The sequence below is a fragment of the Musa acuminata genome, chromosome BXJ3-6 (genome assembly GCF_036884655.1).
Source record: "Musa acuminata AAA Group cultivar baxijiao chromosome BXJ3-6, Cavendish_Baxijiao_AAA, whole genome shotgun sequence".
Taxonomy (NCBI): Eukaryota; Viridiplantae; Streptophyta; class Magnoliopsida; order Zingiberales; family Musaceae; genus Musa; species Musa acuminata.
Genome location: NC_088354.1, coordinates 4,766,539 through 4,790,794, shown reverse-complemented (window position 1 = coordinate 4,790,794; position 24,256 = coordinate 4,766,539). Strand labels below are relative to the sequence as shown.

The window sequence follows — 24,256 nt, the reverse complement described above, 5'->3', positions numbered from 1 at the left end:
GTGCAGGTTGAGTTTTTCCTGACTCATGAGTCTCGGGCGCATTTGGCCATGTGTCTTCATCGTTTATCTTGGTACGAGTCGAGTTTTCCTGACTCACACACCTTAGGCGCTTTTAGCTTTGTGCCTTCGTCGTAACGAATTTATCTTGGCGTGGGTTGGGGTTTCCTAACTTACACACCTTAGGTGCTTTTGGATTTGCCACCTCCGTTGTAGCAGATTTATCTTGGTGTGGGTCAAGTTTTCCCGACCCACACACATCGAGCGTTTTTGGCTTTGCACCTCTATCATAGTAGATTTATCTTAGTGCAAGTCAAGTTTTTCTGACTCATACACCTCAGGTACTTTTAGCCTTGGGTCTCCTTCATTGCAGATTTATCTTGGCGCGAGTTGGGTTTTCCTTACTCACGTCTCAGGTGTTTTTAGCTTTGTGCCTTTGTCATAACGGATTTATCTTGATGCGTGTAAGGTTTTCCTAACTCACATGTCTCGGGTGCTTTTAGCTTTGAACCTCCGTTATATCAGATTTATTTTGGCACGGGTCGGGTTTTCCCAACTTATACGCCTCGAGCGCTTTTGGCTTTATGCCTCAACATAGAGAATTTATCTTAGCGCAGGTCGAGTTTTCCTGACTCACACCTCGAGCAGTTTTTGGCCTGGGGTATTGTCGTGATAGATTCTCATGTCCCTTCTTTGTCGTAGTGGATCTCGGGTCTTCCTACTATGGCGAGCATCAAATCTCCTTTCTTTTGTGATAGATTTCTTGTCCTTTCCCCATCATAGTAGAGCTTAGATCTCCCCGTCATGGCGGGCTTCGAGTCTTTTCTTATCATAGTAGATTTCTTGTCCCTTTTTTGCCATAATGGATCTTTGGTCTTCCTACCATGGTGGGCTTCAAGTCTTCTCTCTGTCATGATGGATTTCTTATCCCTTCTTTGATGTAATGGATCTTGGGTCTTGGTCATAACAGATTTTGAAGCCTTATTTTATTGTGATTGATTTTGCAGCCCATTCTATCATGGTGGATTTGAAGGGTCATTTTGCTATAGTAGATTTTGAGGCTCATTCTGTTGTAGCGAATTTTAAGGCTCATTTCCCTGTAACGAATCTTGAAACATCATTTCATCGTCGCAAACTTTGAGGCCTCTCTTATTATGGCATGCTTTGGGCTATCTCGCCATCGAGGCCTCTTAGTGTTTATCCTAAAGGAGACATTTGTATCGATCGTGGGAGAAGAAAGATTGATAGCTCTCCCTTAAATCCCTCACTCGCTAAGGCGCAAGATTCATTCTCAACATAAGCCTCTAGAGTCCAAATCCTTTGAGATCTCGAGAGCTCCTAGTCTTGCCCCCCATGGGATCTTCGAAGAGCATTCCTCGTATCATCTTGGAAGGGTGGGTCAGTTTTCGGTCCCTACTTCTCGGTGTTGATCTTGCTCTCCTGTGTCAAGTCAAGATATCTCTCCTTTCTCGCACTAGTTATTTTGGGTCTTCTAATTGTCAGTTCATCGAGATATCTAGGGGAGGTGCATTCACTTGCCTTAGTCTAAGGCAAGGGGGTCAGCCTTGATATGTAATCTGTCAATGCTTGAGCCTTGATAATGGTCCTCATAACGTATTAGATGTCAAACTCATCCAGTTCTATCAATCACTTCAGTATCCACCCCGAGATATCAAATTGTAAGAGGACTAGTCTTAATGGTTGGTTGGTAATCACTCGTATCGAGTACACTTGAAAATAAGGATGTAGCTTCTTTGCTACCAATACCAATGCAAACAACAATCTCTTGATGGGGAAGTGACACTCCTCGAGTCCACTTAGTATGTGCCGATGTAATATATGGGCCGCTGGACCCCTTGAGTAGTCCCCAAGTAGTATTAAGTTAATAACATGTTTGGTGATGATGATGTACAAACTTAGCACTTCACCTATGATGGGAGGAGGAGAGTTGCGACAGCCATGCGAAGTGGTGCTTTAATCCTTCGAATGCTTCTTGACATGCTTCGGTCCACAAAAAAACCCTTTGGGTTCTTTAATGTCTTGAAAAAGGTAGGCACTTATTGCTAGACCAAGATAAATTGGTTGAGCGTTGTTAATCATGCCATCAATTATTGCACCTCCTTCATGGACCGAGGTGAGTGCATCTCGGTTATGACATGACCTTCTCGGGATTTGTATCTATTCTTCTCTAAGATAAATTGGTTGAAGGCACACTTGATGAGTTGAGGTGCATGTTGAATTTCTCAAGACCTAAAATGTCTCTACTAGATTTGTCAAGTATGAGTCAGCTGTTCTACTTTTGACTATCATGTTGTCTATATACTCCTTAACGTTCCTCCTAATTTGATGTTTGAACATCTTATTCACCATCCTTTAATATGTTGTCTTTGCATTTTTTAGTCTGAAAGACATGAACTTGTAATAATATACGTCTCGGTCGATAATGAAAGAAGTGTGTTTCCGATCCTGGGGTTCATTCTAATCTGGTTATAACATGAGAATGCATCACTTTGTTTCCTATGGAGACAAGTTGGTTGAAACAGGAGTTAGGTTTTGATGATGCATTTAATTACAAGGCACAACCTTCCTTTTTATCGGTCTCCCTTTCTTGTTTCCTTTTTTATTTTCTTCTCCTCTCTTATCCTTATTAATCTAATATTGATAATAACTATATATAAATTGCATACTGACTTTGAACATCCACATCTATCAAAAAATAAGCAAAAAAAAAAATCTTGTCCACATACACGACCACCGTCGCAAAGCAGACGCCTCACCGATCAACGGTGGATATTCGTTGGCTCTTCCCAATCGACGGCTGATGTATATCGTCGCCTCCCTCGTCTTTCGCTTTCCCCAGTTTCACTTTCCCTTCTATTGCTATGGACACGGCACCCGCTACTTTTTGGCGAACCCAGCGTCACCCGGCCGGTGACCACACCGGCACACCGTAGTCATCCTCCGCTTAACGCGGCCACCGGAGAACTATCGATCCAATCTCTACCGTCCATCGCGATCCGGTCGAGAGTTCGGTCACCTCACTCCACACGTGATCTCCAACGTCTCCTTCTAATCATACGTAACTGACAGAGAGGCGGCGAACCGACGGACAACTGCGCCGCCCCCCCCGACATGGAGACGAAGTCGCCCCCACCGCCGTCGCAGCAGCAGCGGCGACGGAAGTGGGTGGTGCCGCTTCTCGCCTCTTTCTTCTTGTCGTCCCTCGTCATCTCCGCTTTTGTCTTCTCCTCCTCGTCCTCTTCGTCCTCCTTCGCTTCCGCGTCCTTGTCCCGCCAGGCCCTCCTCCTCCTCTCCTTCTCCCAGATCTCCCCCGCCGGCGGCGAGCCCCTGTTCGTGGAGTCGAAGCTCCACCACCCTCCGCCGACGCCTGCTGCCGCCTCGGATCGGCCGGTACGCGGCCTCGCCTATCTCATCTCCGGCTCCGCTGGCGATGGCGGCAGCCTGCGGCGGACCCTCGGCGCGCTCTACCACCCGGCCAACCAGTACGTTCTCCACCTCGATCTGGAGGCCCCCGCGGCGGAACGCCTCGAGCTCGCCACCGCCGTCCGGGACGATCCCGTCTATGCTCGATTCGGCAACGTGAGGGTCGTCGCCCGAGCTAACCTGGTCACCTACCGCGGCCCTACCATGGTCGCCAACACACTCCACGCCGCCTCCATCCTCCTTAAGGAGGGCGGCGATTGGGACTGGTTCATCAACCTCAGCGCCTCCGATTACCCTCTCGTGACCCAGGATGGTGAGATTTGTAGTGTTGGTGTTGGATTTGGTTGTGCTTGCTTTTGGGGCTTTAACTGGGGGTCCTGAATTGGTTTCGTTCCCCCTCCCTGGAATATGAAATGAATTCTTCAGTATCAGTGCTGGTTAGGTATTGCCTAAAATATTTGATTAACTGCTCTTAGTTCACATTCCCCTGTTTGATAGATGTTATCAGGGGTAGGTAGCACCCATCTGCATGTTCTCTGGATAGTTCTTCCTCGGGCTTGCAAACAACTACAAAAATGATCTGCCATTCTTGCTTGCTTTGTTTATTTCTCCATTTTAGGAGTAAGCATTCTTTTTTGGATCCAACTCTGCAGTCCACATCTTATCTGAGAACCAAACAAACGTGCACCAAATTCTGGGTTAATTATAAATTATTCCCTGTAATTAGCTACCTTTAGTATTCCGGTCCTTACATTTTCAAAAGTTACGTTGGTTCCCTATACCTACGAAAGTAAAATATTTAACCTCATTTCTCTTCATGCCATCGACTCTGTTGACAGAAATACCACACGTGCTCAGTGGTAAATCTTGTGGTATTTTCATCAGCAGAGTCGACGACGTGAGGAGAAACGAGATTAAATATTTCACTTTCATAAATATAGAAATCCCAATGTTACTTTTGAAACTATATGGACTGAGATACTAAAGGTAGCTAATTACAGGAGGTAATCTATAATTCACCCTCAAATTCTATAATTTTAGGTGTATATACATAGATCATTTTTATTGCTTTTAGCATCCATAATCTTTCATTCTTTATTACCCATCTTCTTAATTGCTCATCAATTGTGGGACTTGGTTTTACTGATTCTTTTTTTTCCTATATAATTGTTGGTCATTTATATTGACGATTTGCTTGCTTACTGTTTGGTCATCTATCTAATTGTTGGTCTCCTTGTTGGGCAGATCTACTTTACACACTGTCAAGTTTGCCTAGACAGCTGAACTTTATTGAACATACCAGTGACATCGGATGGAAGGAGTACGTGAGATATGTAGATTCATAATTTGAGATCATTGTCTGATTGCTTTGTGATTAGACTGGTTTCACCAATGTACTTCTGACAGAGTGATTGTATTGTCTATGTGCAGGTATCACAGGGCTAAGCCTTTAATTATAGACCCTGGACTTTATAGCTTGCAGAAGACGGATGTTTTTTGGGTTACTGAGAAAAGGAGTCTTCCCACTGCATTCAAGCTCTTTACAGGTGCTAGTCGAAGTCCAAACCCTTTTGTATTAGGGTAACATGCTATATACTATATAGTATGCACACCTTTAATTGTGTGAATCACTCATTTCATTGGTAATGAGGACGGCCTCAGTTGGTTGGGATTATTGAATGGTATTGATTGACTGGTTTCAGCCAGATGACTCTAATTTTTGGGCATTTAGAAATTGATAGCAGAGTCAAATTTAGTTTGTAATTCCTTCAAAATAGTGTTAGGACCTAGGAACTATGTAAACACATCGTGAGCCTAAAAGCTGTACATGATCACTGCAAACATACAAAAGATGCTGGAGAAGGATTTTGAAACCATGTGGGTTGGATATCAATGACTAGCTAGCCATTCTACAGAAGTTGCCTACTCGTCTACATTAGTGTCTGATTCAATTTAAAGGCTACACTGCTTACTCTTCATCTCATCAACGTAAAAAGCTATGGTAAGAATGGAAACCAAATTATTGTTAGCTACACGTATTGCCTATTATTATGTTTCTTAAACTCATTGTTGCAGAGAAAATAGGAGAGATAACTTGATTTCCCAAAATTTCCTCACAATTTCTAATATATAGTATGACAAGTCTAAAAGTATGCATGGGAGTTTACATTTCTGAGATTCTCATATAGATGCAACTTGTTGGTTTACCATGTGCTGTCTGCAGCCTCATTTGTGTATATGGTCATATTTCTGCATCTCACAAGGTCTATGTGGCATCATATTTGTTGCTGCTTATATTCTGGACAAACATGGAAGTGCAGCTGCATAAATGGCACATATACCTCTGTCACTGCACAAGTATGAAAATGTGATTTTTTTTATGTGGTTATTTTTCTTTCTTGATTGTTATCCCTTATATTATATACTAATAAAACATAGTTGATGATACTGCAACCTTAATCACATACAATTGTACATTATTATTCTAACTTAACACTAAAATATCCTCACAAAGTGTATAATTACTGTCCCTTAAGTTCTTGATCTGGCTGTAGCTTAGTTTATCTATTTAATTTTTTAACATAGTCTTGTTTCTGTTTGATTATGTTTTATTGAAAATATTCTAATATGAATCCACAAGTGTGTTATATCTTTACTGCCCACAAACCAAGGCAACTTTAGAGAATTGCCAGAAAATTAAGAGCAAAAATCAATTGCCCATATAGATGAATCTGTGTGTATGGGAAACAAGGAAAAGATGGAGAGAGTAGATTTACTTGCAATTTGATCCGAAAGGTTGAGGTCTTATATTATAACTGTATCTGGCTTACGGCTACCTACATGTCCCTCATTCCTGCTTCTAGCCTGTTCTCATCTTCTCCTCTTGCCAATCATTATTACAGTTGTTCTTCTACAGGATGATGTTGCCTTTCATAGCAAGCTTCTAATTGTATTTGATGATTGTGTAGCTTATTCTGTGTGCATATTAGATTTTGATCAAGGATGGATAATATAGTCAAAGGAAAATGATTTCTATATGGTTTCAGAAATTAGGATTTAATAAGTGATCCATGAGTCTGAACCAAGTGCTTTCTGTTGGATTATGGGATATCTTTTCTTTTCATCTCTTTTGACTTCTCCTAGTTTCATTTGCACTTTGCATTATGCAAGTGTTTAGTTTAATCATTAGTCGTTATGTATGATACTTAAGATCCAGCTTCTCTCATATTGAAAAATATTGCTAGGCCACCAATATTGACTTGCTACTTATTTGATAGCCTAAAGAAGCTGAATATGCCATTTAACATGTTGGAACGTCTGTATATTCATTGAACTTATATCAACGAAGTTCAATAATACATTAATTCATGAGAAAGAATGATGAAAGCCTTTTCATTTGTTGATGTATAAAGTTTAAGTTAGATATATCTTACTAGTGCAAGTGAGTGTTTATGTGGTTAAGAAACAATGTAGGTTGAAAATGAGAAAGCTAGCAACTGAAGTGAGCAGACACGTGGTAGTTAATGTACTGAAGCAGAATTCATTTGTAAGTCCTAACATGCTGTAATTACCATGATCTGCATCTCTTTTCCAATAAGAACCATAGTCTGTATGTTATTTTACTCATTACTAGTTAGTGGCTGAATAGCAGGAAGCATAATTTCCTCATATGCAGAGCCGGCACATGCTGGTATGGAATTGCATATTGTGGGAGTTTGACCAACTTGAATATGTAAGAAAGTTATGACTGATTTACTTTCATGTTCATATATAATATATGGAAGTTAATTCTGCACATATAGCTTCAAGAAGAGGTGATTTTTATATGCCTATATTGGTCTTAAGGCTCAGTTTAGGTTTACCTAATTTCATATGATTATTTTTGTTATCTTCATTATGTAGGATATGTAAGTGCTACATGAAGCATAATTATAATGATGAGAAGCTCATTTGAGAAGTGATACTTTAGCAGAAAATGATAAATGATTTATAAGTTGTTAAAAGTAGAAAAAAAAAGGAATATAGACAATAGATTTTTGTGCCTATATGTGTGTGTGTGTATAAATTTTTGAGGTCTTGAGACTTCATCCTTAAATTCGAGAAACTTTTGATTGGAGGATTGTATCTTATAAGGGGTTTGAAGAAAATCTTAGTTGAAAGTTTCAATTTTTGAAGTCTTTCCTTGCCGAACAAGGGGGCCACCCTGACAGAGTTCGATTTGGGATGTGGGAGTGCAATCGTGTGGGGTTTTGAATGTGTTCAAGCCTGTTCAACAAAATGTTGTTCTGTGGATAAGATGGAGATTTTTGCAGTCATGATATATGACAGAAGTACGTAAAAGCAAATATCTCTTCAAGGAAAAAAGATACTCTTTGAGGTTTTGAAACTTTGTTATTCTCAATTTTGGGAAAATAGATATGGGGCATTGGGTGAAACCCTAGGTGGAAGTTTTCAGCTTTCAAAGAAGTCTGGGCCTACCATTAGAATTTGAGTTGGAACATGGTAGCGCAGCTGTATGGTTTTCATGTGTTCAAGCCTGTTCGACTATTTGTTGATCTATGAGTGGTGGATAAGATGGAGATTCAAATATGAGTTGGAACATGGAAGCGTGTGCATATGGTGCCCATATGCTCAAGCCTATTCAACTATGTTTTGATCAGTGGATAAGATGGAGATTTGGAAGTTGTGTACAAATGCTATAGAACTTTGTGCCTTAAAAACATGAACAGTAACCATTTCCGTATGTAGTTTCATATAAATTCCTAAGGCTGTATCTCAGTTGCTGTCATTCCATAAAGACAATATGCTTGATACCACCTAGTGGAAATATTTACCTCATGTATCTTTTTAAAGGATGTCATCCCAAAGGAGGTTTCATGTACAGTGTTCTATATCAAACAAGAAAATGTGATTATTTCAACTCATCTTTAGTTCATGTTCAGCTTTTAATGTCTGATCTCTTTTCCAAGTTTAATAAAGCATCTATCTGTTTGTGGCTTATGAAATATTGCACTAATTCAGGTGTTGTTAAATATTTAATGTACCGAATCCGCTTAAGTATATGTCTCTCGCAGAAAGAAAATAAACTATGGATGTCAAGTATAAAAGCAGCATCCACTGGGTTCATTCTTTGTTGTGATGTGATGTTTCTGTGAGTACTTGAAACTTTGACATGTTTGGAGCTGAACCCAGTGTTGTGTTGGAAAATATTGCAATATGTTTATGGCTTAAATGAAATGTCTTTATAACAGAGAACATATGTTGATGACATAATATAACTATTATGGATATACATATAGTTGTAGCGTTAATGGTTGATTTCTTAACAGGATCTGCTTGGATGATGCTCTCTCACCAGTTCATGGAATTCTGTTTATGGGGGTGGGACAACCTTCCAAGGACAGTTCTAATGTATTACGCAAACTTTCTGTCATCCCCCGAGGGGTACTTCCACACAGTTATCTGCAATGCCCCTGAGTTCCGCAACACCACTGTCAACCATGACCTTCATTTTATATCCTGGGACAACCCTCCAAAGCAGCATCCTCACTTTCTCACCCTAAGTGATTTCCCGAGGCTAGTCAGCAGCAACACCCCATTTGCACGGAAGTTTGGCAGAGATGACCCAGTGCTTGACAAGATTGACAAGGAGCTCTTGGGCCGTGATCCCGATGGCTTTGTGCCTAGTGCGTGGTTCGATGCACTGAAGTCGAATACTACTATCAATGATCTACAGTATACAGTGAGGAGTGTCTCTGACCTCAGGCCTGGGCCAGGTGCTGAGAGGCTTAAAACCCTAATTACAGGGCTGCTTTCGGCAGATGGTTTTGACGAGAAACACTGCATTTGATATGGACTGTTTGTCAGCCGATTCAGATTCCTTTTCCCCAAAACATTCTGTGTCGAGCTGTGGTTCCCTGTCCTCGACTCAAAGCAGTGAAAAGGTGCAAGAGACAGATCGGGCTTCCTATATGGTCATAATCTGGGAAGGTATGAAATCTCTGCAAATAATGGTCCATTAGTTGCTTCCTGTTAGAGTTGTACAATTTGGTAGGTAAAGCAGCAGGTTAAACTCCCTCCCCGGGGTATATCATAAGTTGTACTGTGGCATCACGATTCCTTATTCCTTATATCCAATAGCACCTTTAGATTGAGTGTATCAGTGATCCATCTATGTTTATTTATTTATATTCTGAAGTTTTTGCATTAAGAAACTCAGATTGTCTTTGTAATGATTGACAAAGGTCATCCCTTATTGATCTTTTCCCTTGAGACTTGCATATAATTAGTAATGGCCATATATTTTTCTAGCTAAATTGAATAAGCTGATGTCTATAATGACATCTGCAACAAAATGATATATTGTTTTTATATGGTACTTAGTCAATGAAGAGGGATATCATTGGAAAATAAATTTGGAATGGAGAAATGTCGTAAGTATACTCAAAATGCAGATGTATAGTGCTTGTATATCAGTGTATTTGAGTCTTCTCAATAATCTAAAGTACACAAATTTACTTTTAGGCCTTCATCCTTTTTACCTATGACATCATTACCTATTCAAGACATATTTGATGTTATTCAAATTTTACAATCAACACATAAATATAACATTAAGATTAATAATAAAAGATGCCTATTACATAAGATGGTCAATCTATAGAATAAATCAAAGCTTCAACTTCAGCAGGTTAAAGCCCCAAAAGGGATGAGTTTTTCTTGAAATGGAGGTTCCCAGTAGATGTTGGCTGAGGGTATGATTTGTGTCAGGACTCTTCATAATCCTATAAGAAGGAATTAGGGCTTACAGGTTAAGTTATTGGAGTAAATTCACTTTCTTCCTCTCTTCATAAGTTCTTTCCAGTACAGGAACATGTAGAATTCCACCTTGTGACAGTTTGCATCATTAAGAATCTTTTGATGAACTTGTTCATGACCATTGGCCCCCATATCCAGGTCTGATATATGATAATAATAATAGCAGTATAATGTTGTGTTTTCAGATGCATGCTTCAGTGATAAGTTTTTGGACTCCACAGCATTTCATTTCTTGCAATGGAAGCTTGTTGGATTCTCCAATAAGTTGTGCTTGTCTAACAACACCACATAATGCTGGTGTTGTTGCTGCAGTTGGAAGGGACTTTCCATGTTAGAGAAGTGCTCATCTCATTGAACAAGAGGCTTCACTTGTCACTGTAGTGAGGGTTCCAATGTGCTGGTGGGGGATCTTGATTCCCTTACCTTTGCTGCATCCATTTCCTTCCAGGAACTAGCAAAGCCAGCCAATGGAACCTTTCACTTTGTAGAATACAATGTTGTTATGTTGAGGTAGTCTCTTTTGGATGATGTTTTTGACCCCACTATTTTTAGCCTCTGGGTTACAATTTAGATGAGATGATCCATTGCATTCAACTAAACAGTACATAACTCAACAGTCATTGCTACAGCATTATGAGAAAGAAGTCTGCATAAAAGGCATCTTGAATGTTCCTAAATAGAAACTTTGGGGATAACACTGTTTTTCTCTGGATGTGTTGTGCCTCTCTGATTTGTAGTTATTGTTTTTGCACTAAACATTATCTGGAATCTTATTCAGATGTCACTCCAAATTTGTCCCTGAATTGTCACAGTTTGAGGAAGATTAAACATGGAACCAAACTGCCACTTGGACAGTTCTGTACTGCTGTTTTGGGTTAAAAGCAATAAAGCTATCTTAGTCAACATTCACATTCACAAACTATACCCGAGAGAGAGAGAGAGAGAGAGAGAGAGAGAGAGAGTGCATGATTGGATTTTGCAACATTCTGCAACATCCCAAGTGACTGTACTCCACAAAGATCTGACATTATTATGGAGTAGGTGAAAGACACTGATTTAGATTTCTTGCAGATTTTTTGAAGATTAGATTCCTTGCAAACATACACTATCCACTAATAAGTCACAAGCTAGGCATGACTTATCTCTAGTCTGTACTCATGTCTGCCATTTCTGACACTTCTTTTCCCCTCTCTCTTCATTGATGTTGGGTTCTTGTAACATAATATTCAGATATTATTAATCTCATTTCAGTGGATTGTTTAGTGTATCACATCATTTGTAAATTCTATCATCTCTTTGTGTGTGATTTATTTCTGATTTGATGAGCACATTATTGTATCATGATCTTAGTACTCCATCTATTTATGTGGCATAGTCCAATTGTATTAGATTTTTTAATATAATTTTAGTAATACTAAGTGAAAACTAAGAATATAATTAGGATACATGAAATAAGAGGATAGCTGATGCCAAAAGATCAACTTTTAACACCTCACTCTGAAATAATAGGTTGTATGGGGAATGCAACTCCCACTCAACTTTGGCAATTCAAAAGCTTTGACATTGGTTGCAGCCCAGTTTAAGATTTTTTCTGATCTGCCACATGTCAAACACTTCATCATACGTCTTTTCCACTGATGTTGGGTGCTGTGGTCCTCAGAAAAAGAAGATGATGGGTTCCAAAAACCTATCTGATAAGGATGCTGAAACATGCTAAGTTTCTTCACCATCAAGAGTGCCATAGTGAACTAAAGCAGTGGAGACTGCAGTCTCAGACAATAATATCTTTTGAATGATTTGCTTGAAACTCCTAATGCAGGAACCATCAAACACAATAAGCTTTTGCTACTATGTCTTGTACTTTGATTCCTAAATCCTCCTAGGGAAAAGGATTCTATTGTTCTATGAGAAAACATTTTCTTATTCATGCTTCTGATTGTTTTTAGATTGACCAATGCCAAACAAAACATAAGGAAAAAGAGAAGTGAAGGAAAACAATTTGCATTGACCTAACTGTACTTTTTACTGGTTTTGCCATTCAGTTGTTGAGACTGCAAAATCATCCCCAACCTTTTGTGACTGTTCTAATCTTATTGTATCAACTGACTGCTGATTATTTTATTTCATCTTTAGGGAAATGTTTGCTTTCATTTATTTTATCTCTTTATTTTGTATCTATACTAAACTATGGCCAGTAATAAGGGCCTGTGGAAGAGGTTTTGACCTAAAGAACCTGAGTAGCAATGTGGAAGCAAGCAAGAAGCACTAATCAATGACCTTCTGATGTGAAAGACTTCTCCTACAACGCAACATTTCATAAGATCTCTGTTGTTTGAGGTTGGCTACACAAATCAAAAGTAAGAAATCTCTTTTTGTTGTCTTCTTAACCTAATCTACTGATACTATAGATCTTCTCTGAATATATTCATATTATTCTATAATCTTTCTTTTATCTTCTACATGGATTTGTATGCGAATGAAAAATATTTCTTACACTATTGTATCTACTATATGTACACATTTATTAAATGGTTTTCCTTATCCTTCTATTTGTGGTTTGAGGACCCTAATCTAGAGATGTAAACAATTACAGTATTTTAATGTCAGATTCAGTGTTTTATCAAAGAAAGCCCTTTTTTTTTTATTGTATTTTAGTTTTTCTTGGAGAGTAGATAGAGCTCATTCAATGGATTAAACTGCATCACTTAGTGGAGTTTGTAAGGAACCATAACAAGCAGATCCATCAAGCATCACATGAAGTAGCATGCATTCTGTCAGCAATAAAACCTGCCTTGGTTTGAGCACATTTCCATTCTTTAGATTCTTCACTTCATTTCCAATCTGCTTTGCTCAATGTAGAAGAAGACAGAAAAGCTCCCAATAGTGCAAGGAACTAGCAGCAATATCTTAGCACTTGTCTTCTGCAGGTGAATTCTTGGCTGCACTTGCCATCTCCAACCCATCTCCAGCGTTCTCTGGTTTGATCCATGTCGCGCAGTAAAGAAAAGCTGCCAAGTTTAGAGCGCTTAGTGCGGCCAGAAGGCCATAGAAGTAATCCAGCCTGCCATGGTTGATGTTGTCAGCCAGCCATCCCTGCCCGCTCTCGCCGCCCGTCACACTCTTCACGATGGAGACGATGAAGCTGCTAAGGAAGAAGCCGAGTGACAGCGTGGTCAGGAAGAGGCCGGTGCTCATCGTCTTCATCCCCTTCGGCGACCGTGTGATGAAGAAATCGAGCTGCCCGGTGTATATCAACGCCTCCCCCGAGCCCACGAGAAAGAACTGCGGTACCAACGTGAAGACGCTGATGGGCAGCGCCGCGCCTCTGGGAGCAGCAGCCTTGCCTGCTTCCCGAGCCACCGAGAGCCTCTTCACCTCCGTGAGCGCCGCCGACGCCATGGCCATGATGGATAAGGTTAGCCCGAGACCGATCCTTTGCAGGTTGGTGAAGCCTGTCGTCCAAACCCGCATTACAGCTAATCTGTTAACCTTCATGGAATCAAAGCGAGCGTTGCAGCTTACCTTGTTTGCCCTTCCATTTCTTCATGGCAGGCATGATGACTCTGTCATAGATCGCTAGGGTGATCAAGATGGCACTGACGAAGAAGACGTTCAGTGACCCTGCTGGAATCCCGAAGCTACCGACGGATCTGTCCATGGTCGTCGCTTGTTCTACAGAAAATGTCATCATCTGAGCATATATGGTCCAGAACATGATCGTCGTGGCCCATACGGGTAGCAGCTGGATCATCATCTTCACCTCCTCAACTCTTGTTACCGAGCATAGTCTCCAAGGGTTCATAGTTGAGGTCTCGCCATGGAATTCCTCGCCGATCGCAGCCTTGTCGAGGAAACTATACATCACAAAGAATGTCATTACTGTGGAGGATGTTGCAACGCGAAGATGGATGAGTGATTCTCACCGGAATTTATCTGTGTGTTGGATTCTGGAGGCCTCAGGGAAGTCTTCGAACAAGAAGGAAGGGTTTGCAGGGTGCTTGAGCTGCCTCTTCCTGAAGGCAGCAACGACCACTTGGAGAATGTGAACGATGGGGCTCCCCGAGCGCTTCTTGAATCGGTATCTCCTTGTGCCGGACAAGAACAGCACTACGGCAAGAAGCATGGAGATGCAACAGATGCCGTAGGACCAACTTCGCCCCACCTCGTCTTGGATGTAGACCAGAACGGTTACCGCAAACAGGCTGCCGGTGCTGATGAAGAAGAAGAACCTGTTGAAGAAGTACGCCATCTGACTCTTCTCCTTCTCGTCCTTCTCGTCGAACTGGTCGGTGCCGAAGCCTGAAACGCTCGATTTGAGCCCGCCGGTCCCCAGTGCGATCAAGTACAAGCTCAAGTACAGGAGGCCGATCTGGAAGCCATTTGCTCGGTGGCATTTGCTTGCACCCGAAGAGCTACCGCAAGGTGGTGGCCGGAGCTGAGGCAATTTTGTCACCACAGTGAGCATCCCTGTTCCCTGCATGCATCATCCACGTAAAACTAGAAACACGCATCGGCCAAAATGCTTCAGCTAAAAGCATGAGCAGCCATGAGAGAGGGATAATTAGACTCACAAATGCTTGGACCGCAGAGAAGATGGCGACGGTGAGGTATCGGCCTAAGTAGGCATCAGCGAGGAATCCTCCAAGCAAGCATAGAAGAAAAGACGTGCCCATGAAGTCGGACACGACGTTTGCAGATTCTGCACTTGGAAGATTCATGGTGCCACTCAAGTATGTTACCAGGTTGACTCCAATCCCCAGAGTGGATAGCCTTTCGCATATTTCAATCACTGCAACAATGACCAAACATTCAAAGTCAAAGAATTAGTCAATGCTTGGCCTGCTCATGTTCAAGATACAGCAGCACCATCTCTAATTCATTCAGCATGCATGGGAGACAGACCTAGGATGAGCAGAGCAGGTATCCAACCACCAGTCTTAGTCCTGTCTGCCGGTGATCCCTTGTAATCCACTGCATCCGCCACAGACCAACTCATCTTCCCTTCCTAGAAATGGTTTCGGAGCAGATAATTAAGAGTAAGAGAAAGTACACACAGTAAAAGACTGCAGATTAAGAGACCAGCCCACCATGTGGACCTCTGTCAAGTCTCAGCAATGTCGAAGGGCTTCGAGAGTCACAGAAGGTAGAGTGGAGATCTCTCTTTGTGCTGCAGCTCCCATGGCAGATGGCCTGCCGTTTTATAGGCGCGCAAGATTTGAAGCCTTCCCTTATACCCTACAAGGAATCTCGTAACATGCCTTGCCATGGCACGAACTCTACTGCAGGTTTGTGTGGAGGAGGGGGTGTTTGACGGTGTAGTGATCCACAATACTGTGTCTCACTGAAGTGCTTTTGCTACCCCACGTCCGAAAGCTACCTTCTCAAGCTGCTGCTTCTAATATGAGGTGCCATCTCTTCCACATCTGCTAATATCGAATTGAATTGATTATGCACAGAGAGATCAACAAAAAGAGGCCAAACACTTCCATAATGCCGTATGAGAAACAGGTTATGATCCATGCAGAGAATCCACCCAAACCCTGTGATCATCTACTGGTGTAGGGTGGAGCAGGGATACAGCTCAGGTGAAATATTCCCTCAGCACTTGGGTGTTCCTGATATAATTCATTGCCGTGGTCCAAACATGATGACGCCCTACATTCACATCAAGATAAGAACTAGAAAAGCCCTACCATGAAGAGCGAGAGAGAGAGAGAGAGAGAGAGAGAGAGAGAGAGTAGATGATAAAAATCACAGCAATCAGTGGCCTGGTGTGCATCTCAAGAAGCGTGCCACCATGATGGATGATCATACATACTGTTGAGGATAATAATTATGATGAGACTCGGTTGACGCCTGATGACGCCTCACGCCTCGATCGACCCGGTGGAACCTGGTCAAACGCACCAGAACGCAGACCGAGGCTCATTAACGACCTGCTCAGACTCTGTTCTTTACGTCACGCCAACACCAATGTCAGACGCTACCAGGAGTACGAGCCTGCCCCTGCAAGCGGGCACATTAGGAAACAATAAGCTTCCCTATAAATACCCTCACATTCTAAACGGGAAGGGAGGGGAGGAAGATAGAGAACAAACCCCCTGTGACTATTCATTGATTTGATCGTCGGAGAGGTCGGGCCGAGCTTCCGACCCAACCTGTATGCAGGTAAGGCGACGAAGCCATTTCCCCGGGACGTAAGGAGAAGACGCCTTCCCCTAAGGGCATCCCGACGAACCCAGACGCGATCCGGTCCGTGCGGTCAGTCACTTCAGCAATCCTGAGAGACCTCGAGCAAAGATCCCCGTCATTCGGCCCCGGAACGAGCCATGTCGATCCCGAGGCCACGACACGAAGTTGTTTACCCTAACACATACATAAACAACATGCCCTTGATTAAGTTAGACAGTGGCCTTACACACAGTGGTCATATGTCCAGAGCAAAGTCAATGACATGATTGATGCCGACACCAACGTACCAAGATGCAAACCTTGCACAGTCGACAACGACGTTGCTTTCTTTTTCCTGTTTGCATGTTTTTTTTATTGGGTTCTTTGAGATAAGGAGAGAGACCGAAAACAGAATAATTCGATAATTATTTATGTTAACTCGGTTGAATTCAAATTCAAATAGTCATTACCTTTCGAGTAGGATATATAATGGATGATTGGGTGCACAATGAATGCACACATCAAACCCACCAGCCAGAATCATGATGCACCGTAGATGGAAAGGGGAGGGGTTTGGGTCTCTTGCAACTTATGTCATACGCCTGGTGGACAACCAATGTGAAGGAGTGCTCCACCGAAGGGGTCACACCCAACATGCGAAACGCCCCACCATCTTATCTTGCACTTTTGGCCAATGTAATCACATCAAATAAGACTTCGAGTCAGAGATTACTCGTTTCTCGTGTATGATTCGACGCAATCCCCTTGCAATTTAGGCCAAATGGGCCGCTACAGGTTCCGACCCATTCATCTATCGAAGCCCGAAAGTTCCGACCCATTCATCCATCTCCGATTCACTTTCAGTTTCTGCTTGGTAGGGATGTTTCTTTTCTCGATGAATTTAGGTTTTCCGAGTTCATGCGATTCTTGGAGTTGGTTTCTGCGAATTGCACGCTCGACTAAAACCCTAGCATTTCCAAGGGTTTGTATGCTTTTCGTTGTTGCTGTTATTTGAGCTCGATTCCTTGTCTTCGTTGTGATGATTAGGGAGGAGCAAACGAGGGCGTGCCTGGAGAAGGGGCACCGAGCTGGTCGAACCCATAGCCAATACTCTTTTGGTGCTTCCGTCCAATGACGGCCATTGACCAAGCTTTACAAGGAGAAGCACGTAAGATTCTTCGGTTCTTTGCGTTCATCACTTTGGTTCCTAGTCATTATTACTAGCATTTGCAGTTTCCGTTCTATTGCAGCTTTGGTCAGTTGGGGTTATTCTCCATTATTTTCCTGTGAATTTTTGAATGATTTGTGATGCCCTTTCCTGTATAGAGAAAAGAAGGTAAAAGAAGATCTTTGGGCCCTAATCACTTGGCTATTCAGGAATGTAATGAACAAGCATTACTATCAAGTCATGAGGATGGGATAATTGACCCATTAACTTTGTTGAGCTTGAATCATTGGCGCAAAATGCTTAGGCCAAGAAGTACACTTATGTATAGTGTACATGAGTCATAGTCGAAAGGTAAAAGAAAATCTTTAGGCCCTAATCGTTTGGTTATTCAGGAATGTAAGGAACAAGCATTACTATCACGATCCACCAGTCGGCCCGATGGGATAATTGACCCATTAACTTCGCTGAGATTTTATCATTGGTCCAAAATGCTTAAGCCTATTAGTACATCCGTGTAATATATAGTGCACATGAGCTATAGCCGATGATGACTCCATGCTGTGACGTGTGATCCTCGCACCATGTCGAATACTAGATAGGTTTTGATATCATTTGTCATGAGTTGATGAAATGGAATAATTAACTCATTAGATTCAAAGTACCATTTGTCACGAGTCGATCTTATGCAGTATAATAATGTGTTACAATATTACCAAAATTATTCAAACTATTAGATTCTAGAGACTAAGTTTGCCTTCTTCTTACCATCAAATATGTAAAATCAAAGAGAAGAAATTCCATTAAATTTTACCATCGAAACTTTTGTCCTTACACTTTTGCTTGCAATCATTGACAGTTTCCTGCAACAGCATTACACTGGTCATTGGGAACCCAGAGAGAGACACCAAAGAGTAAAGAAGAGCTTGACAATGTAGTTGGGATGACGGCAATGGCAACAGCAAGTGGTGGCATCACACGCTAGCAATGTATATCTATTGCCTTTTCCCTTTTCATGGAAGGAAAAGGGATAAGCTACCAATAGAAGCAACACAGCATGAATTCTTGGCCAGCTGATGCTCATGACATGGCATCAACAAGGCAAGATTTCTTATTAGATATCTATTCAGCTCATTTGCTTCTGGAAAGGATTTTCTTAGTTAAAAAAAACATCTTACTGAGACAATCATGCAACAAACAGTTACAGTGTTTTAATGTGAAGAAGGAAAAGCCACAGAAGAAGGAAAAGGATCATGAGACATCTTCTACTGCAAGCTGAAGCCATAAAGAAAACCTCTCAAAGAATCTTCAATAAAGAAACAGTAGCTGGCGGTTCTTATGAGACTGGCAGAATGATGAGGGGCTATTAAGTGAGCAATGTCTTGTGCTTTGCCTTGTCCTTGTTTTGTCAGATGCCATGGAGAAAATTAAGTCTACCTAGGTGATCTCCTTGACCATGATGTATGCTTAATTATTATGTAGCTGGGTTGTATTATATTTCACCAAGTGTTGAAACTTGGTTACACAAGTTTTTTAGATAATTTAGTCCATAGAGTTGCTGTTAAAAGCTTGCAAATGAGGAATCACTGAGATTTCTTCAAGACAGAAGGGGACAAAGGAGTGATCTGCTGCTTGTGTTCTGAATGGCCCCACTTTATCCCATCTTAGAGGAGGGAATGTGTTGGCTCCCTGTGAATTTTCCTGGATGCATATCAAGTTTATCCCAGAATGTGTGGCCTCAAGCTTTTCTTCCTATTCATGCAGAGGCTGTGGCAAAGCTTGTAGCATCTGATATTAGAAAGTGTGGTTGAACTGAGAACTCAATCCATTCACTCAAGTAGAACCTGAATTCACTGAACTGTATAGACCTTGAGGTGATAAAATTGTCAAATGATTTCTAGTTTTTAGTTGTTTCTATTGGTGTTTAAATTGCTGTTAGTGTCGGAATTGATCATAAATTAACAGAGAGAGTTAGTCGGGCTTGAGAATCGGAGCTTCGAAAAGTGGACGAATAAGAGAATATCCGAAGAATATTTTGAAAATATTCTCCTATGTTCAATAATCCGGATTCACAAAAAAAAAATATCAATCCTATCATATTGGAGTCATAAAAAAAAATCTTTTCCCTAATTATTAAATTTCTTAGTGTGGTGGTCAAACCAATGAATTCTAAATCAATTTGAGATTGTTGAGTCTCTCTTGGATGCACTTTATTCACTTGATGACTATACTATGCAACTTGTATAGCCAAGAAGCAAAGAATATGTGGTCACTTCAACAAATTGATGGCTCTCAATGAAAGCATCCAAATTATTCTTCCTCCAATATATTGTGCACCATAAATGCATCTCTGTGGATGCAAATTGGTTAACACCTTCGTCCACTTTGGCTCTCCCAATTCCAATAATCAACAATATAGTGTAATATATAATTTTTCTTTTTTTATTTCAAGTATTCTTTGGTTTTGTGGATTATTAGATTAGAGTCCTAATATACCCTTATAAAAAGAGTAGAAATACTAATTCGCCCCCATTCAACAGCTCTGGTTGTTGTTTCCGAGGGGCCAATTTGGTCATATTGAAAGACGCTTAACTTAACGTTTAGTATAATGTAAAATTACAATTATGCCCCTGGCTCTGCTCCTCATGGATGCCACTAAAGGTCGTGAATAAGATAGCATGGTGAGGGCATTTACGGGCGTGTGGGAAAGTATTGATGCTTGTCTTTGCTTTAACCCACGATGAAGGGGATAAAATGGGGGAACGAGCCGTGGGGAGAGGCCCAGGAAGAGTAGCGGAGGGGAAGCCCCTCTTCGCTTCTATCGCCCGCCGCTCCACAGCGTTGTCGACGGGAGCGGGAGGGATTTGACGGTACTACGAGAAGAGGGGAGTGGTGGGGGCTTTAGTCTGTGAAAGGCGTGATTCTTTTGCTCTCCCTGAGTTCGCCATCTGTTGGATTGTCTCGGTGGAGCTTTCAGGTAAAGTTTGCTATTTTTCATGCATCTGTGCGGTTTAAGCGCCTTTTCATGATTATCCCTCGGTTAAAGATCGATATTTTTTGTTTGTTCTTTGTCAGTTTGGTTTCGGGACTATCCCATAAAGGAAAGCGGTGTCTCTGTCTGAATCCCGGCCGCTTTGTCTTCAGTTGACAGATTTTGTTTGTTTTTTTTTTGTTGTTCATCGCCTATCTGATTTCTTTTGTTCATGCCGTGTTTCGCTTGGTTCTGCACAGCGATGGATTTCGCTGGAAGCTATCTTTTTGGCTGTAATCCTAACGATATCCTTTTTCTGTTCACTTACCTCGATCTTATTCTTGTATCGGTTATATCTGTTGATTTCATTGCTTTTCGATGCAGGATTGCTGAAAAGCGGCTACTTTGCTGTCAATTCTTTGCCCTATGTCAACTGCCTGACAGCTTCAAGAGAGATGGATATGGTGCCGTGAATCTGTAATCATAAATTCGATTCCGAGCTGTACTTGTGATAGGAATGGCGGATAAGAGGTTGCAAGCGGTTGAGAAGAAGAGTGACGTCTTCTTCCTCCCCTTTCCAGAGCTGGGCTTTTCATGGAACGAGGGATTTTACCCCTCCGGTGGCTTGTTTGCGAGTGTTGGACAGATGGGAGTCGGCTTTGGGGTTTCTCCTAATCCTCCTAACCCCAGTGATAACAGTGTAAACGTGCCTGGGACTGATCTCTATGTGAAGTATGTTTCCCCAGATGTTGGGTATCGTGTTCTGGGGACTCCTGCCGAGCCGGCAGCAGAAGCGACTAATGTCATAGCAGAAGTGGTGGCTAATAAGAAAGAGAAGAAAGGTGGGCTGAAAGCAAGGATTAGAATTGGGAACCTGCACTTCAGAAGGTTGATCAGTGGAGCAATTGCTGGGGCAGTGTCACGGACTGCAGTTGCACCGTTGGAAACGATCAGGACACATCTTATGGTCGGAAGCAATGGGAACTCGACAACGGAAGTCTTCCAGTCTATTATGGAGACAGAGGGTTGGAAGGGACTATTCCGTGGTAATTTTGTCAATGTCATCCGTGTTGCACCAAGCAAGGCCATAGAGGTAATTGAATGTTATAAGTTTATAACGTATTCCTTCTTAGTTTATAGTTGTTTGCAGGTCTTAGATATCATACTATTTCTGGGTAGTTTATTTCTATTTTTTTTTTCCATGAGAGTTTATAGCCTTGTGTTATGGTTGATTATGTTGTATGCTATTAGCTCTATTTTGTGCTTTCTCTCATTAAAGATTTCTGGAAAAGGACAAGAGATTTCTTGTGCTGATGTTTCTATTAATTAGATTCACTGGACTCATATGAAGTTGTTGCAATCTTTTAGTTAATTTTGTCTGCCGTGGCATTTTTTAAATTGCAATGTCTATTATGTAAGCTAGGATTTTGATCTCTCCAATCTTCATTCGAGTTATTTCTTTTTATTTTAACTTCAAAATCTCCACTGTGGAAGAGCTTTAAGGTTTGGGTTTTTCAAGTTGCAACTCCCATGATTAAGATATGTGATAACAAGATAACCAATTACCAACCTGTTGGAGTGCGCCAATCATTACCTTGGTTTTCAGGTTCAATTGGTTCAGTTCCAGACTTGGAATTTTTTGACCAAAAGATTTGGTTCAGTTCAAGAAAATAGGTCATCTCTCTGGAAGCTGAACCATGAATATCCGTACTCTGAACAATTTTTTGTCTAATATTTGGTTTGGTATCATGACAACAAGACTGTGAAAGCAATGTAGTTTACATAGGCTTGCAAGTCTACAGCTGATCAACCAAAGTTTTGTTGATGAGCAAGTGTATATGCAAACCAATTCTCACCACCTTGTTTTTAGTTGACTGTAAGATTGTGCACATTTTAAATATAATGATAATATGATGTTGCATCTATATTTGGTCTCTGGTAGTCATCTTGTGTGGTTCCTGACCATCGATAGTTGAACATGGTTAAGTTATGGTATACTATTATCTGATCATCGTTTCCTTTTGTCATGTTCTATCCTGTGTCTTGCAACATGATCCTTATTTCTACGGTTATCAAACTTGTCATTCTCCTGGCAGTTATTTGCTTATGATACAGCTAAGAAGGTTTTAACCCCCAAGGATGGGGAACCTCCAAAACTTCCTGTCCCCTCCTCGCTAGTTGCTGGGGCATTTGCTGGAGTCAGCTCAACCCTCTGCACTTATCCTTTAGAATTACTCAAGACTCGACTAACCATACAGGTCAGTGAAGCCCTCCGAGGAATGTTAATGTTGCACATACAATTTTTGTCTGATTTCTACCATTCATGCAGAGAGATGTCTATGACAATCTTCTACACGCATTCCTGAAAATTGTATGTGAGGAGGGTCCCTCAGAACTGTACAGAGGTCTGACTCCGAGTCTCATAGGAGTCATGCCATATGCAGCTACAAACTACTTCGCTTACGAGTCCCTAAAGAAATTCTACAGAAAGACGTTCGAGACGGAGGAAATAGGCAGCATCGCCACTCTTCTGATTGGTTCAGCGGCTGGTGCCATTTCGAGTGGCACAACCTTCCCACTTGAAGTTGCTCGGAAACAAATGCAAGTCGGAGCTGTGGGTGGCAGGCAGGTCTACAAGAATATGCTTCATGCTTTCTTGAGCATCTTGGAAAAGGAAGGAATTGGGGGGCTGTACAAAGGGTTGGGGCCAAGCTGGATGAAGCTGGTGCCTGCTGCAGGGATCTCATTTATGTGCTATGAGGCTTGCAAAAAGATTTTAATCGACGAGGAGGATGCATAATTCCAGCAGATTTTTCTAACAAAGAGGATGAAGCCATGAATGAAGAGTGAGATCTCAAGCCATATTTTTCTTTGGAACTGTTGATGGAGCTTCTCACGTGGAGCCGTTTTCCTTTTGTTTCTTGTCTTGCTCTTACAATTATTCTTTTTATGTTTTACATTAGAACTAAGAGATTATATTTTTGCATCTGAAAAGGTCAGCAAAGTTTTAGATATATGAAGATGTTATGGATGAACTGAACAAGTCATTCTTGTTTATGGATTTTGGCATCTTTAGAAGATGAAAGGAATTTTGTGATCATTGTAGAGTGTCATTTCTGATTAAGTTCAAGATTGGATGTACTACCGATGAACAGTTCCTTTTTCTTCTGTTCTTCCCTTTTCTGTGTATAATTGTCTTCTGAGATGCGGGTTTTCTGATTAATCTTGTAGCTAAAATGACGGCTTCTCCAGTTCACAAAGTAAAGCGGGTGGTGCCTCCAAGTCTCTACACCAACATTTAAACGAGGCATCGAGATGACAGACACCCTTACAAAATTAATCAAGCATATAAAACTACAAAAAAACCAAAACACCGACTTTGTTCACCGAGCTTTGGGCACACTTTAATTTCAGTTTTTAGTGAAGGACATGCTTATCCATCTAGTATCGAGCGGGCAGCTCCAACCCATTAAATATGTTCACTTAGACCTAAACTTTTAGGGCTCTTGTGTACAAGTCGAGCAAAAACAACTTCGAGCGAGCGATGAGGAATCATTGCATAATCTTGCATGAGGTAATATATTGGTGGTCGTATTATAAGATCAAACGGGAGGAGCAACTCAAAACAATACCAAACGAAGATACATAGAGTTGATGTGAAAATCGAACTGAACGAAGGGCTAATCCGT

General features: G+C 41.4%; 3 protein-coding genes and 1 long non-coding RNA gene across 6 annotated transcripts; 3 read left to right on the top strand and 1 right to left on the bottom strand.

Annotated features, from left to right (window-relative positions):
* The first annotated feature begins 2,693 nt into the window (after positions 1 to 2,693).
* LOC103987010 (beta-glucuronosyltransferase GlcAT14B) lies at positions 2,694 to 13,325 on the top strand. 2 transcript variants are annotated; one of them, XR_671843.3, is made up of 6 exons: positions 2,694 to 3,754; positions 4,687 to 4,762; positions 4,873 to 4,988; positions 8,772 to 9,432; positions 12,456 to 12,617; positions 13,188 to 13,325. XR_671843.3 is itself a non-coding variant. In XM_009405185.3 (4 exons), exons 1-4 carry the CDS (start codon positions 3,130 to 3,132, stop codon positions 9,290 to 9,292), a joined length of 1,338 nt encoding a protein of 445 aa, XP_009403460.2. In that variant the 5' UTR covers positions 2,694 to 3,129; the 3' UTR covers positions 9,293 to 9,639. The 2 variants fall into 2 exon arrangements, 1 of the variants encoding a protein (XP_009403460.2); XM_009405185.3 differs by lacking the exons at positions 12,456 to 12,617; positions 13,188 to 13,325 and having other exon boundaries at positions 8,772 to 9,639.
* LOC103987011 (protein NRT1/ PTR FAMILY 6.2-like) lies at positions 13,004 to 15,683 on the bottom strand. Its single transcript, XM_009405186.3, has 6 exons — positions 15,348 to 15,683; positions 15,163 to 15,265; positions 14,832 to 15,049; positions 14,184 to 14,734; positions 13,783 to 14,114; positions 13,004 to 13,712 (listed from the first exon to the last, which is right to left on the bottom strand). The coding sequence occupies exons 1-6, from the start codon at positions 15,348 to 15,350 to the stop codon at positions 13,168 to 13,170; spliced, it is 1,752 nt and encodes a 583-aa protein (XP_009403461.2). The 5' UTR covers positions 15,351 to 15,683; the 3' UTR covers positions 13,004 to 13,167.
* A 1,614-nt stretch (positions 15,684 to 17,297) lies between these two features.
* LOC135639925 (uncharacterized) lies at positions 17,298 to 19,456 on the top strand. The gene is made up of 3 exons (XR_010497084.1): positions 17,298 to 17,599; positions 18,456 to 18,697; positions 18,798 to 19,456. It is a non-coding gene; the product is annotated as an uncharacterized LOC135639925 (long non-coding RNA).
* A 910-nt stretch (positions 19,457 to 20,366) lies between these two features.
* LOC135641673 (adenine nucleotide transporter BT1, chloroplastic/mitochondrial-like) lies at positions 20,367 to 23,667 on the top strand. 2 transcript variants are annotated; one of them, XM_065157282.1, is made up of 4 exons: positions 20,367 to 20,573; positions 20,952 to 21,660; positions 22,664 to 22,825; positions 22,897 to 23,667. In XM_065157282.1, exons 2-4 carry the CDS (start codon positions 21,085 to 21,087, stop codon positions 23,365 to 23,367), a joined length of 1,209 nt encoding a protein of 402 aa, XP_065013354.1. In that variant the 5' UTR covers positions 20,367 to 20,573; positions 20,952 to 21,084; the 3' UTR covers positions 23,368 to 23,667. The 2 variants fall into 2 exon arrangements, with proteins under 2 accessions (XP_065013354.1, XP_065013355.1); XM_065157283.1 differs by lacking the exon at positions 20,367 to 20,573 and adding an exon at positions 20,631 to 20,860.
* The last annotated feature ends 589 nt before the right edge of the window (positions 23,668 to 24,256 follow it).

Excerpts from the sequence above, each read along its gene's own strand:
- LOC103987011 (XM_009405186.3), bottom strand. Across the intron at positions 14,115-14,183 it reads CAACACACAGATAAATTCCG|TTTCCTCGACAAGGCTGCGA; the intron begins GTGAGAATCACT and ends TGTGATGTATAG. Across the intron at positions 13,713-13,782 it reads GAAATGGAAGGGCAAACAAG|GCTTCACCAACCTGCAAAGG; the intron begins GTAAGCTGCAAC and ends TTTGGACGACAG.
- LOC103987010 (XM_009405185.3), top strand. The coding sequence starts at position 3,130 with ATGGAGACGAAGTCGCCCCCACCGCCGTCGCAGCAGCAGCGGCGACGG. Across the intron at positions 3,755-4,686 it reads CCCTCTCGTGACCCAGGATG|ATCTACTTTACACACTGTCA; the intron begins GTGAGATTTGTA and ends CTTGTTGGGCAG. Across the intron at positions 4,989-8,771 it reads TGCATTCAAGCTCTTTACAG|GATCTGCTTGGATGATGCTC; the intron begins GTGCTAGTCGAA and ends ATTTCTTAACAG.
- LOC135641673 (XM_065157282.1), top strand. The coding sequence starts at position 21,085 with ATGGCGGATAAGAGGTTGCAAGCGGTTGAGAAGAAGAGTGACGTCTTC. Across the intron at positions 21,661-22,663 it reads CACCAAGCAAGGCCATAGAG|TTATTTGCTTATGATACAGC; the intron begins GTAATTGAATGT and ends TTCTCCTGGCAG. Across the intron at positions 22,826-22,896 it reads AGACTCGACTAACCATACAG|AGAGATGTCTATGACAATCT; the intron begins GTCAGTGAAGCC and ends CCATTCATGCAG.